At 49.1% G+C, this 13,309-nt stretch overlaps 1 protein-coding gene and 1 long non-coding RNA gene across 2 annotated transcripts in view; one reads left to right on the top strand and one right to left on the bottom strand.

Moving 5' to 3' along the window:
* The first annotated feature begins 6,222 nt into the window (after positions 1 to 6,222).
* On the top strand, positions 6,223 to 7,626 carry LOC123736122 (uncharacterized). Its single transcript, XR_006765946.1, has 2 exons — positions 6,223 to 6,809; positions 6,900 to 7,626. It is a non-coding gene; the product is annotated as an uncharacterized lncRNA (long non-coding RNA).
* A 1,684-nt stretch (positions 7,627 to 9,310) lies between these two features.
* Positions 9,311 to 13,309, bottom strand: part of LOC106594839 (E3 ubiquitin-protein ligase TRAF7) — a gene marked incomplete at its 5' end in the record, with an annotated part of 33,784 nt that continues 29,785 nt past the window's right edge. Inside the window, 1 exon segment of the mRNA XM_045713157.1 lies at positions 9,311 to 11,284. Coding sequence (XP_045569113.1) covers positions 11,270 to 11,284 — 15 coding nt within the window.

Raw genomic sequence — 13,309 nt, 5'->3', positions numbered from 1 at the left:
ATGTAGGGGATCTAGTTCCAGACCAGTATGTAGGGGATCTAGTTCCAGACCAGTATGTAGGGGATCTAGTTCCAGACCAGTATGTAGGGGATCTAGTTCCAGACCAGTATGTAGGGGGGGATCTAGTTTCAGACCAGTATGTAGAGGGATCTAGTTCCAGACCAGTATGTAGGGGATCTAGTTTCCAGACCAGTATGTAGGGGATCTAGTTCCAGACCAGTATGTAGGGGATCTAGTTTCAGACCAGTATGTAGAGGGATCTAGTTCCAGACCAGTATGTAGGGGATCTAGTTCCAGACCAGTATGTAGGGGATCTAGTTCCAGACCAGTATGTAGGGGATCTAGTTCCAGACCAGTATGTAGGGGGTTCTAGTTCCAGACCAGTATGTAGGGGATCTAGTTCCAGACCTTTCTTTTACACCTGCTACGTTTGGTTACTATAGAATATAATAACTTGCTGTACAATTAAAACAGACGCATTATCCTCACAATGCTTCGTTTTTGTGTGTGTGTGTGTGTGTGTGTGTGTGTGTGTGTGTGTGTGTGTGTGTGTGTGTGTGTGTGTGTGTGTGGGTGTGGGTTGCGGAGGAGAAGACGACGGTCAGTATCCTTACGCGACATCGGCAGCATGTTCGATGACCTGGCCGACCAGCTGGGCGCCATGTTGGAGTAACCGTGACGACAGCTGGCCGTCCCCGTGGCAACGCAGCACGCCTCAGGACTTCCTCCTTCCCTCCGCAGGCACAACGCTCCTCTCCACCTCTCCATCTCTCTCTCTCTCCGTCCTCCTCTGTCTGCTCTCTCCACTAAAGGACAGAGGAGCACTCCCGTTACAGAGAGCAGAGGAGAGAACTCTTTACCCACAAGGCCCGTGATGCTAAGCTGTCCTGTCACTGCTTAGCGAACAGTTACAGCCCCATGTGATGAATTGTAGTTATGTGATGTGTACATTGTTGGCATGAAGAGCGTTTATATTTACAGAAAAACAGGCTCCTCTCTGAGAGAGAGTCATGCATAAGTTCAGTCATATTATAAATATATATATATATATATATATATAAAATATAAACATATAGATATATGATTTGATGTGTTGGGTTTTCTCTGTTGAAAATGGTGACGCTGTTGTGATGTTTATGAAATCGCTGGAATTTTAAATGTGACCAAAATGTAACTCTGCTCCTGAAGTGTGTGTGTGTTCTGGAATAGTGAGTGTTCTGGAATAGTGAGTGTTCTGGAATCATGAGTGTTCTGGAATAGTCAGTGTTCTGGACGGAGAGGAAATTACGGCTGGTTGGAAGTAAAAAAGGGCTTCGGGAATGGCAGAACTTCCTGTACAAGCACCGCCTCCAGGAGGCCTGCTTCCATAACTCACAGCCTCCCCTGTTATTCACACAGCACAGTGTGAGTCTGGGTTTAGGGCTCAGGGGGGTCAAGGGTTCTAGAGGTTAAGCACCACGTTGCCTCTACCGCACAATAGAGAAAAGTATAGTTTAGGTTTACTTAGCGTGGTTACGGGCTGATTGAACTCGGAATGAAGGGCTCTGTTCAGTCTGGAAAGCTGAAGTGTTACAGACGGCGTGACAGAGATGTTAAAAGGTCATCCCCCCCATTGAGACGACATACACAGCGTTTAACGTGAACGCTGTCTCCACGCTAGACGCGGCGACGTTGCCTTTAAATTCCAGTCACGCTAAAACGCTGAAATTCCACGATAAAGTTTGAAACAGAGTCCTCACTTCAAGCTGAGGGGGGGGGGTCTGATGGTGGCTCATCTCCAATCCCTCGACTTTACTGCAGAGCCCTCTCTCCTCCCTCACTATTCTCTCTCTCCTCCCTCACTATTCTCTCTCTCCTCCCTCACTATTCTCTCTCTCCTCCCTCACTATTCTCTCTCTCTCCTCCCTCACTATTCTCTCTCTCTCCTCCCTCAATATTCTCTCTCTCCTCCCTCACTATTCTCTCTCTCCTCCCTCACTATTCTCTCTCTCCTCCCTCACTATTCTCTCTCCTCCCTCACTATTCTCTCTCCTCCCTCACTATTCTCTCTCTCCTTCCTCACTATTCTCTCTCTCCTCCCCTCACTATTCTCTCTCTCCTCCCTCACTATTCTCTCTCTCCTCCCTCACTATTCTCTCTCTCCTCCATCACTCTTCCCCTCTCCTCCCTCACTATTCTCTCTCTCTCTCCTCCCTCACTATTCTCTCTCTCTCTCCTCCCTCACTATTCTCTCTCTCCTCCCTCACTATTCTCTCTCTCCTCCCTCACTATTCTCTCTCTCCTCCCTCACTATTCTCTCTCTCTCCTCCCTCACTATTCTCTCTCTCTCCTCCCTCACTATTCTCTCTCTCCTCCCTCACTATTCTCTCTCTCCTCCCTCACTATTCTCTCTCTCCTCCCTCACTATTCTCTCTCTCCTCCCTCACTATTCTCTCTCCTCCCTCAGTATTCTCTCTCCTCCCTCAGTATTCTCTCTCTCCTCCCTCACTATTCTCTCTCTCCTCCCTCACTATTCTCTCTCTCTCTCCTCCCTCACTATTCTCTCTCTCCCTCCCTCACTATTCTCTCTCTCCTCCCTCAGTATTCTCTCTCCTCCCTCACTATTCTCTCTCTCCTCCCTCACTATTCTCTCTCCTCCCTCACTACTTCTCTCTCCTCCCTCACTATTCTCTCTCTCCTCCCTCACTATTCTCTCTCTCCTCTCTCACTATTCTCTCTCTCTCCTCCCTCCTCACTATTCTCTCTCTCCTCCCTCACTATTCTCTCTCTCCTCCCTCACTATTCTCTCTCTCCTCCCTCACTATTCTCTCACTCCTCCCTCACTATTCTCTCTCTCCTCCCTCACTATTCTCTCTCTCCTCCCTCACTATTCTCTCTCTCCTCCCTCACTATTCTCTCTCTCCTTCCTCACTATTCTCTCTCTCCTCCCTCACTATTCTCTCTCTCCTCCCTCACTATTCTCTCTCTCCTCCATCACTATTCCCCCTCTCCTCCCTCACTACTCTCTCTCTCCTCCCTCACTATTCTCTCTGTCCTCCCTCACTATTCTCTCTCTCCTCCCTCACTATTCTCTCTCTCCTCCCTCACTCTTCTCTCTCTCTCCTCCCTCACTATTCTCTCTCTCCTCCCTCAGTATTCTCTCTCTCCTCCCTCACTATTCTCTCTCTCTCCTCCCTCACTATTCTCTCTCTCCTCCCTCACTATTCTCTCTCTCCTCCCTCACTATTCTCTCTCTCCTCCCTCAGTATTCTCTCTCCTCCCTCACTATTCTCTCTCTTCTCTCCTCCCTCACTATTCTCTCTCTCCTCCCTCAGTATTCTCTCTCCTCCCTCACTATTCTCTCTCTTCTCTCCTCCCTCTATTTTCTCTCCCTTTATTTACAGTATCTCCATCTATTTTCTCCTCTCTCGCTCCTCCATCCCTCCACTCCACCCTATCGCCAGCCCTCACGTTGCCATGACAATCTCCGACATCGTCAGCCTAATCACCGCGGTTACCACACAACGCGTTACCACGCCGACCGGGTTCCAGACAGGAAGAAGAAGATTATGACAGGGCTGTGGTTGTTTTTAAGTGAGCAATGTTATGCTAACGTTTCCTCCCCCCCCAACCTGCTAACGTTTCCTCCCCCCCCCAACCTGCTAACGTTTCCTCCCCCCCAACCTGCTAACGTTTCCTCCCCCCAACCTGCTAACGTTTCCTCCCCCCCAACCTGCTAACGTTTCCTCCCCCCAACCTGCTAACGTTTCCTCCCCCAACCTGCTAACGTTTCCTCCCCCAACCTGCTAACGTTTCCTCCCCCCCAACCTGCTAACGTTTCCTCCCCCAACCTGCTAACGTTTCCTCCCCCCAACCTGCTAACGTTTCCTCCCCCCAACCTGCTAACGTTTCCTCCCCCCAACCTGCTAACGTTTCCTCCCCCAACCTGCTAACGTTTCCTCCCCCCAACCTGCTAACGTTAACAGTAAGGTCTATCTGCATCAGACAGACAGACAGACAGAACTCACTACAGCCTCTCTTTACATACTAAGAGAATAGTTTGAATGTTAACATTATGAATATATAGATTATTATGTGGATATTTGCAACAACAAACAAACAAAAAATATGTTTTTAATTTTGATTTTATGATGTGAGCCGTTCTGAAGGCTGTATGTGTTTTTAAAGTTGTAAATAATGACATGTTCTGTTATTAATAATAATTTAAAAATGTAAATGATCTTTCTTAGGGTTTTTTTTTCATGAGAGCTTTATCTGGGCCTGTCTTTATGTCCGGGTGATCCTGGCCTGTCTTTACGCCCGGGTGATCCTGGCCTGTCTTTATGTCCGGGTGATCCTGGCCTGTCTTTATGTCCGGGTGATCCTGGCCTGTCTTTATGCCCGGGTGATCCTGGCCTGTCTTTATGCCCGGGTGATCCTGGCCTGTCTTTATGCCCGGGTGTTCCTGGCCTGTCTTTATGCCCGGGTGTTCCTGGCCTGTCTTTATGCCCGGGTGATCCTGGCCTGTCTTTATGCCCGGGTGATCCTGGCCTGTCTTTATGCCCGGGTGATCCTGGCCTGTCTTTATGCCCGGGTGTTCCTGGCCTGTCTTTATGCCCGGGTGTTCCTGGCCTGTCTTTATGCCCGGGTGATCCCGGGTGGGGTCGATCGGTCATCGAGGTGATCGACCAACCCCAAAGTGCTGCATGTTTAATGACGACAGACACCCGTCTCGATGGCTTGAACCCTGGTCACAAGACAGCATTTAGCTTCCTGAGCTAAAGGCTGAGCCAAGGCATTTATCTCTAGGAGCTAAAACAAAGTCTTCATGTTCACAGAATCAACCTCCATTACATCAACCTCCCCAAAAATACAACTTCTGGTCACATGACTCCAGTCCTCTCTCTCTCTGACTCTCTCTCTCTCTGACTGACTCTCTCTCTCTGACTGACTGACTGTCTCTCTCGCTCTCTCTCTCTCTCTCTCTGACTGACTCTCTCTGACTGACTCTCTGACTCTCTCTCTCTGACTCTCTCTCTCTCTCTCTGACTGACTCTCTGACTGACTGACTCTCTCTCTCTCTGACTCTCTCTCTGACTGACTCTCCTCTCTGACTCTCTCCCTCCCTCTGACTCTCTCTCTCCCTCTGACTCTCTCTCTCCCTCTGACTCTCTCTCTCCCTCTGACCCTCTCTCTGACCCTCTCTCTCTCTGACTCTCTCTCTCTCTGACTCTCTCCTGACCCAATCTGAGAGGACGGGTAGAGGAGGCTAGTTAATAACACCAGGGGTTGTACCGCCCTGGGGGAGAAGTCGGCCCTAACCACAGCTCTAGGATCAGCCCCCCCCCCCTCCTCTTAAAGCAAAGGAGAGGAAACATATAACTGGTTCAAGGTCAGCGTCTGTCAGCCCCGCGTGTGTAAATATAACTGGATGTTTTTCAACTCTGCTTTTATCTTCCTGAGTCTCGCTCATTCGCCTCGAGAACAGCCATGGTCAAAACGGAGGGGGGCTGAATATTAAATTAGAACAGCCATGGTCAAAACGGAGGGAGGAGGGGCTGAATATTAAATTAGAACAGCCATGGTCAGAACAGAGGGAGGGGCTGAATATTAAATTAGAAGAGCCATGGTCAGAACAGAGGGAGGAGGTGAATATTAAATTAGAACAGCCATGGTAAGAACAGAGGGAGGGGGATATTAAATTAGAAGAGCCATGGTCAGAACGGAGGGAGGTGAATATTAAATTAGAACAGCCATGGTCAGAACAGAGGGAGGGGGATATTAAATTAGAACAGCCATTTTCAAAACGGAGGGAGGGGCTGAATATTAAATTAGAACAGCCATGGTCAGAACAGAGGGAGGGGATATTAAATTAGAAGAGCCATGGTCAGAACGGAGGGAGGTGAATATTAAATTAGAACAGCCGTGGTCAGAACAGAGGGAGGGGGATATTAAATTAGAACAGCCATGGTCAAAACGGAGGGAGGGGCTGAATATTAAATTAGAACAGCCATGGTCAGAACAGAGGGAGGGGCTGAATATTAAATTAGAAGAGCCATGGTCAGAACGGAGGGAGGGGCTGAATATTAAATTAGAACAGCCATAGTCAGAACGGAGGGAGGGGCTGAATATTAAATTAGAAGAGCCATGGTCAAAACGGAGGGAGGGGGATATTAAATTAGAACAGCCGTGGTCAAAACGGAGGGAGGGGCTGAATATTAAATTAGAACAGCCATGGTCAGAACAGAGGGAGGGGGGATAGTAAATTATAGAACAGCCAGGGTCAGAACGGAGGGAGGGACTGAATATTAAATTAGAAGAGCCATGGTCAGAACAGAGGGAGGGGCTGAATATTAAATTAGAAGAGCCATGGTCAGAACGGAGGGAGGGACTGAATATTAAATTAGAACAGCCATGGTCAGAACAGAGGGAGGGGGATATTAAATTAGAACAGCCATGGTCAGAACGGAGGGAGGGGCTGAATATTAAATTAGAAGAGCCATGGTCAGAACGGAGGGAGGAGGTGAATATTAAATTAGAACAGCCATGGTCAGAACGGAGGGAGGGGCTGAATATTAAATTAGAACAGCCATGGTCAGAACGGAGGGAGGGGCTGAGTATTAAATTAGAACAGCCAGGGTCAGAACGGAGGGAGGGGCTGAATATTAAATTAGAAGAGCCATGGTCAGAACAGAGGGAGGGGGGATATTAAATTAGAAGAGCCATGGTCAGAACGGAGGGAGGGGCTGAATATTAAATTAGAAGAGCCATGGTCAGAACAGAGGGAGGGGGATATTAAATTAGAAGAGCCATGGTCAGAACAGAGGGAGGTGAATATTAAATTAGAACAGCCATGGTCAGAACGGAGGGAGGAGGTGAATATTAAATTAGAACAGCCAGGGTCAGAACGGAGGGAGGAGGTGAATATTAAATTAGAACAGCCATGGTCAGAACGGAGGGAGGGGCTGAATATTAAATTAGAACAGCCATGGTCAGAACGGAGGGAGGGGGATATTAAATTAGAACAGCCATGGTCAGAACGGAGGGAGGGGGATATTAAATTAGAACAGCCATGGTCAGACCAGAGGGAGGTGAATATTAAATTAGAACAGCCATGGTCAGAACAGAGGGAGGGACTGAATATTAAATTAGAACAGCCATGGTCAGAACGGAGGGAGGGGGATATTAAATTAGAAGAGCCATGGTCAGAACGGAGGGAGGGACTGAATATTAAATTAGAACAGCCATGGTCAGAACGGAGGGAGGGGCTGAATATTAAATTAGAACAGCCATGGTCAGAACGGAGGGAGGGACTGAATATTAAATTAGAACAGCCATGGTCAGAACGGAGGGAGGGACCATACTACTCTTCCTGTTCTGTTGTTTTTACTTTCGCCTGTGAGCATCGACAGACCAGAGTGGTTTCTGGGCCCCGCTGCAAGAGAGTGTGTGTGTGTGTGTGTGTGTGTTGTATATACTCTGCTGTGTGTGTGTGTTGTATATCTACTCGTGTGTTGACAGTATGAAACGTGGTGGTCTGTGGGAACGTGGCGGTCTGTGGGAATGTGGCGGTCTGTGGGAATGTGGCGTGTTTGCAGTGATGCATCTATGGACATCCTCTCAGAATAAATAAATGTTCTATACAAACTCTGTTCCCCTCGACTCTTTTACTACTGTCTGTCTGTCTGTCTCTCTGTCTGTCTGCCTGTCTGTGTACAGTTGAAGTCCACTTAGGTTGTAAACATCCACTTAGGTTGGAGACATTAAAACTTGTTTTTCAGCCATTCCACAAATTTCTTGTTAACAAACTATAGTTTTGGCAAGTCGGTTAGGACATCTACTTTGTGCATGACACAAGTCATTTTTCCAACAATTGTTTACAGACAGATTATTTCACTTAATCACAATTCCAGTGGGACACCATCCCAACCGTGAAGCATGGAGGTGGCAGCATCATGTTGTGGGGGTGCTTTGCGGCAGGAGGGACTGGTGCACCTCACAAAATAGATGGCATCATGAGGAAAGGAAAATTATGTGGATATATTGAAGCAACATCTCAAGACATCAGTCAGGAAGTTAAAGCGTGGTCGCAAATGGCTCTTCCAATTGGACAATGACCCCCAAGCAGACTTCCAAAGTTGTGGCAAAATGGCTCAAGGACAACAAAGTCAAGGTACTGGAGTGGCCATCACAAAGCCCTGACCTCTATCCTATAGACATTTTTTGGGGGAGAACTGAAAAAGCATGTGCGAGCAAGACGGCCTACAAACCTGACTCAGTTACACCAGCTCTGTCAGGAGGAAGGGGCCAAAATTCACCCAACTTATTGTGGGAAGCTTGTGGAAGGCTACCCGAAACGTTTGACCCAAGTTAAACAATTTAAAGGCAATGCTACCAAATACTAATTGAGTGTATGTAAACTTCTGACCCACTGGGAATGTGATGAAAGAAATAAAAGCTGAAATAAATCATTCTCTCTACTATTATTCTGACATTTCACATTCTTAAAATAAAGTGGTGATCCTAACTGACCTAAGACGGGGAATTTTTACTAGGATTAAATGTCAAGAATTGTGAAAAACTGAGTTGAAATTTATTTGGCAAAGGTGTATGTAAACTTCCAACTTCAACTGTACGTCTGTCTGCGTCCAACACCAACATTCACCTACGCTACCAGCCTTCAGACCAGCCTTCAGACCAGCCTTCAGACCAGCCTTCAGACCAGCCTTCAGACCAGCCTTCAGACCAGCCTTCAGACCAGCCTTCAGACCAGCCTTCAGACCAGCCTTCAGACCAGCCTTCAGACCAGCCTTCAGACCAGCCTTCAGACCAGCCTTCAGACCAGCCTTCAGACCAGCCTTCACACCAGCCTTCACACCAGCGTTATCACAGAACACAACACACAGAGAACTGAAGGCAGTTCTCCCAGAATACACCTTGGTCTTCACTGTACTAAACGAAGCATCCTGTGGTTTTAGTGTGTGAATTCTTTACTGAAATGTAACCAGCACTATTCTCTACTACCTTCCGTCGATGACACATGAGACTGTTAGATGAGCAGTACCACCGAGGCCCAGAGGGGGGCAGCAGTACCACCGAGGCCCAGAGGGGGGCAGCAGTACCACCGAGGCCCAGAGGGGGGCAGCAGAGATATACATGATGGCTATTAAAGAACACAGTGGTTCTTAACCTGGAGTCCTCAAACGGGGGGCCCGGCCGATCCACTGGGGGCCCCGGCCCGGCCGATCCACTGGGGGGAGGGGTACCCCAGTGGGATCAGTCACACACTTCAAAGTGTACACTATATTAACGTTAGGGACCAGTCACACACTTCAAAGTGTACAGTATTTTAATGATCGGATAAATCAGGCGTACATCAAGTATACAACAGAATACTAACAGATCTAGAATCAGAGAGAAGACATGATCAGTTTCTACATTACCCCCCCAGACGGATCACATCGACATGATCCGTTTCTACATTACCCCCCCAGAGGGATCACATCAACATGATCAGTTTCTACATTACCCCCCCAGACGGATCACATTGACATGATCAGTTTTCAGGCATGTTTCACGGTTAGTAAAGAGAGAACAGGGGCACGGGAGAGAAAACAGGGGCACGGGAGAGAAAACAGGGGCACGGGAGAGAAAACAGGGGCGCGGGAGAGAAAACAGGGGCGCGGGAGAGAAAACAGGGGCGCGGGAGAGAAAACAGGGGCGCGGGAGAGAAAACAGGGGCGCGGGAGAGAAAACAGGGGCGCGGGAGAGAAAACAGGGGCACGGGAGAGAAAACAGGGGCGCGGGAGAGAGAACAGGGGCGCGGGAGAGAGAACAGGGGCGCGGGAGAGAGAACAGGGGCGCGGGAGAGAGAACAGGGGCACGGGAGAGAGAACAGGGGCACGGGAGAGAGAACAGGGGCACGGGAGAGAGAACAGGGGCACGGGAGAGAGAACAGGGGCACGGGAGAGAGAACAGGGGCACGGTAGGCATCTCTCTCATTTCACACCGTCTCCTTAACGACGGACATGTTTCAGTACGATACAGTTAATTTCAAACCGTTGACAGAAGCGCTGCGTCGTGGTCCTGAACACAGCCTACCATCATCATCATCATCCTCATCATCATCATGGCACTAAAACCAGAGCAGCAGAGTCGTGGTCCTGAACAGAGCCGAGTCGTAGCAAGCAAAGCCCAGGGATCACCGTCCGTTCTTAAAAACACTGACGTCGCCTTTTCGCGACGTAAACAAGAGTTTCTATTTGACAACACTTCAGGCAGGTCCCGTTCCAGATGCTTCCGGTTGGTTCCTAGTGAATCCATCCTTGTTCCACTGCGGTCCAGTCCTCCACCGGGTCAGTAACGGTCCAGTCCCCCCCGGGGTCGGTAACGGTCCAGTCCCCCCCGGGTCGGTAACGGTCCAGTCCCCCCCGGGTCGGTAACGGTCCAGTCAATAACGGTCCAGTCAGTAACGGTCCAGTCCTCCACCGGGTCAGTAACGGTCCAGTCAATAACGGTCCAGTCCTCCACCGGGTCGGTAACGGTCCAGTCAATAACGGTCCAGTCCCCCCCGGGGTCGGTAACGGTCCAGTCCCCCCCGGGGTCGGTAACGGTCCAGTCAGTAACGGTCCAGTCAGTAACGGTCCAGTCCCCCCCGGGTCAGTAACGGTGCAGTCCCCCCAGGTCAGTAACGGTCCAGTCTCCCCCGGGTCAGTAACGGTCCAGTCAGTAACGGTCCAGTCTCCCCCGGGTCAGTAACGGTCCAGTCAGTAACGGTGCAGTCCCCCCAGGTCAGTAACGGTCCAGTCTCCCCCGGGTCAGTAACGGTCCAGTCTCCCCCGGGTCAGTAACGGGTCAGTAATGGCACTTCTCAGGGTTGGTCCAACAGCCTGGGTCTGAATCTTAACAGCTGTTAGCCTGCTGAACTGAAGCCAAGGCATTAACTTGGGGGAGCTAACAAGTCTTCAGTAAACAGTCCTGGAATTATCCCAAAGCAGGAGAGGGGCTGGTGTAGTCAGTGGGCAGAGCTAAGGTACGGCAGCTCCACCCATAATGCACTGGGCTAAGGTCACAGAGGTCGTGACCACTTCTGACCCTGCCCACATCAGGGGTTAAAGTTCATATAGCAGAGATATTAAAAAAAAAAAAACAGTCATGATCCTGAAGGATGATGAAACACAATCAGTGTGTGTGTGTGTGTGTGTGTGGGGGTCAGAGTTCATATGGTCCGTTTGACACAGGGTCGTCCACTGAGGTGGGAACATATGGCTGCTCAACCAATCAGCATCCTCTAACATGTCCACACCTAGACACAGAAAGAGAGAGAGAGGAGGAGAGACAAGCGAGACACAAGAAAGAGAGAGCGAAAGACAGAGAGAGAGAGAAAACACAGTGAGGGATATTGGAATGGATTGCCTGACTGACTAACCCTTCCACTACAATTTTCACGGCCCCAAAAATCCAGAGTGGCGTCGCAGTGTCAGAGGCGTCACTACAGACCCTGGTTCGATCCCGGGCTCTATCACAACCGGCCGTGATAGGGCGGCGCACAATTGGCCCAGCGTCGTCCGGGTTGGGGGGGGAGGGGCACCTGCAGGCTGACCAGTTAAACGGTGTTTCCGCCGACACAGCAACCTTCCCACTAGCCATGATTGGCTGAGATAATGAGTGGGCTGGACATGCCGAGAGAGTAGTAGTTCGGATTGGTCCTGCCATATAGAAGGCTTCTCTATCTGTTTGAGCTCGTCAGTCTGTCTTGGTAATGTAGTAGAGCTGCGTAAGTGTTGCTCTCCACTTTCTGGAGGATCAAGTTTTGAAAAATCTGTGGAAATTAGAGTCTGATAGCTAAGGAGATGGAGGAAACACCTGTCTCCGGGATTACATCTTCAAAACTAAGGGCAACCGTGGCGTGGCATCCGTGACAGGGAGAGGCGTCCATCATGGATCATGGATGTATACGGGTAAGATAGCTTGTTACATTTTCAGATATTACACGTTTTCTAATTTTGACAGAATGGGGTTTTCATTTCAAGCTAAAGTGCACCGTTAGCTAGCTAGCTACGGGTCTGAAGCTAAAGTGCACTGTTAGCTAGCTAGCTAACGTTAGCCGGCTGGCTCATTAGCTAACGTTAGCCGGCTGGCTCATTAGCTAACGTTAGCGGCTGGCTCATTAGCTAACGTTAGCCGGCTGGCTCATTAGCTAACGTTAGCCGGCTGGCTCATTAGCTAACGTTAGCCGGCTGGCTCATTAGCTAACGTTAGCAGGCTGGCTCATTAGCTAACGTTAGCAGGCTGGCTCATTAGCTAACGTTAGCAGGCTGGCTCATTAGCTAACGTTAGCCGGCTGGCTCATTAGCTAACGTTAGCGGCTGGCTCATTAGCTAACGTTAGCCCGGCTGGCTCTTTAGCTAACGTTAGCCGGCTGGCTCATTAGCTAACGTTAGCCGGCTGGCTCATTAGCTAACGTTAGCCGGCTGGCTCATTAGCTAACGTTAGCCGGCTGGCTCATTAGCTAACGTTAGCAGGCTGGCTCATTAGCTAACGTTAGCAGGCTGGCTCATTAGCTAACGTTAGCAGGCTGGCTCATTAGCTAACGTTAGCAGGCTGGCTCATTAGCTAACGTTAGCAGGCTGGCTCATTAGCTAACGTTAGCAGGCTGGCTCATTAGCTAACGTTAGCAGGCTGGCTCATTAGCTAACGTTAGCAGGCTGGCTCATTAGCTAACGTTAGCAGGCTGGCTCATTAGCTAACGTTAGCCGGCTGGCTCATTAGCTAACGTTAGCCGGCTGGCTCATTAGCTAACGTTAGCCGGCTGGCTCATTAGCTAACGTTAGCCGGCTAGCTCATTAGCTAACGTTAGGTGACATTTGTGATCTTAAACACTGTTTACCTAGCTAACTAGCATGTCTTAAGCTAAAGTCTTAAGCTAAAGTTGGATATGGCCGGTGTCAGTAAAAGTCAGCCAAAAAAAGCATAATGAAATTGTTTCCAGCAGAGCTGTTAAGGCTGTTTTCATGTTATCCAGAGGTAAACAAATCAAATCGGCCAGAGCGTCAAGCGTGCGCTCCGAGATGGGTGGGGCTAAAGCTTTAGAGGGTGTGAACGATGCTGAATGGGTTGTAGACAAAGAAGAGCTCTCCAGTCGGGACCAAAACATTCAGAAAGGACATTTTCTCAAAAGTGAGTTTTACAAAGTTTATCATCAACTTTCAAAGCAGAATTACTTTCCCATTGTTCCTCAAAAATGCAGTGTGTGATATACCATTTTGTAGCTCTGAGTCTCTACTTTGATCCAGTGTAAAAAAAACAATAATAAAAAAATTCAAATTTT

The sequence above is a fragment of the Salmo salar genome, unplaced genomic scaffold (assembly GCF_905237065.1).
Source record: "Salmo salar unplaced genomic scaffold, Ssal_v3.1, whole genome shotgun sequence".
NCBI classification, from domain to species: domain Eukaryota; kingdom Metazoa; phylum Chordata; class Actinopteri; order Salmoniformes; family Salmonidae; genus Salmo; species Salmo salar.
The sequence above is the reverse complement of the archived record's forward strand: the minus strand, read 5'-3'. Positions and strand labels throughout refer to the sequence as shown.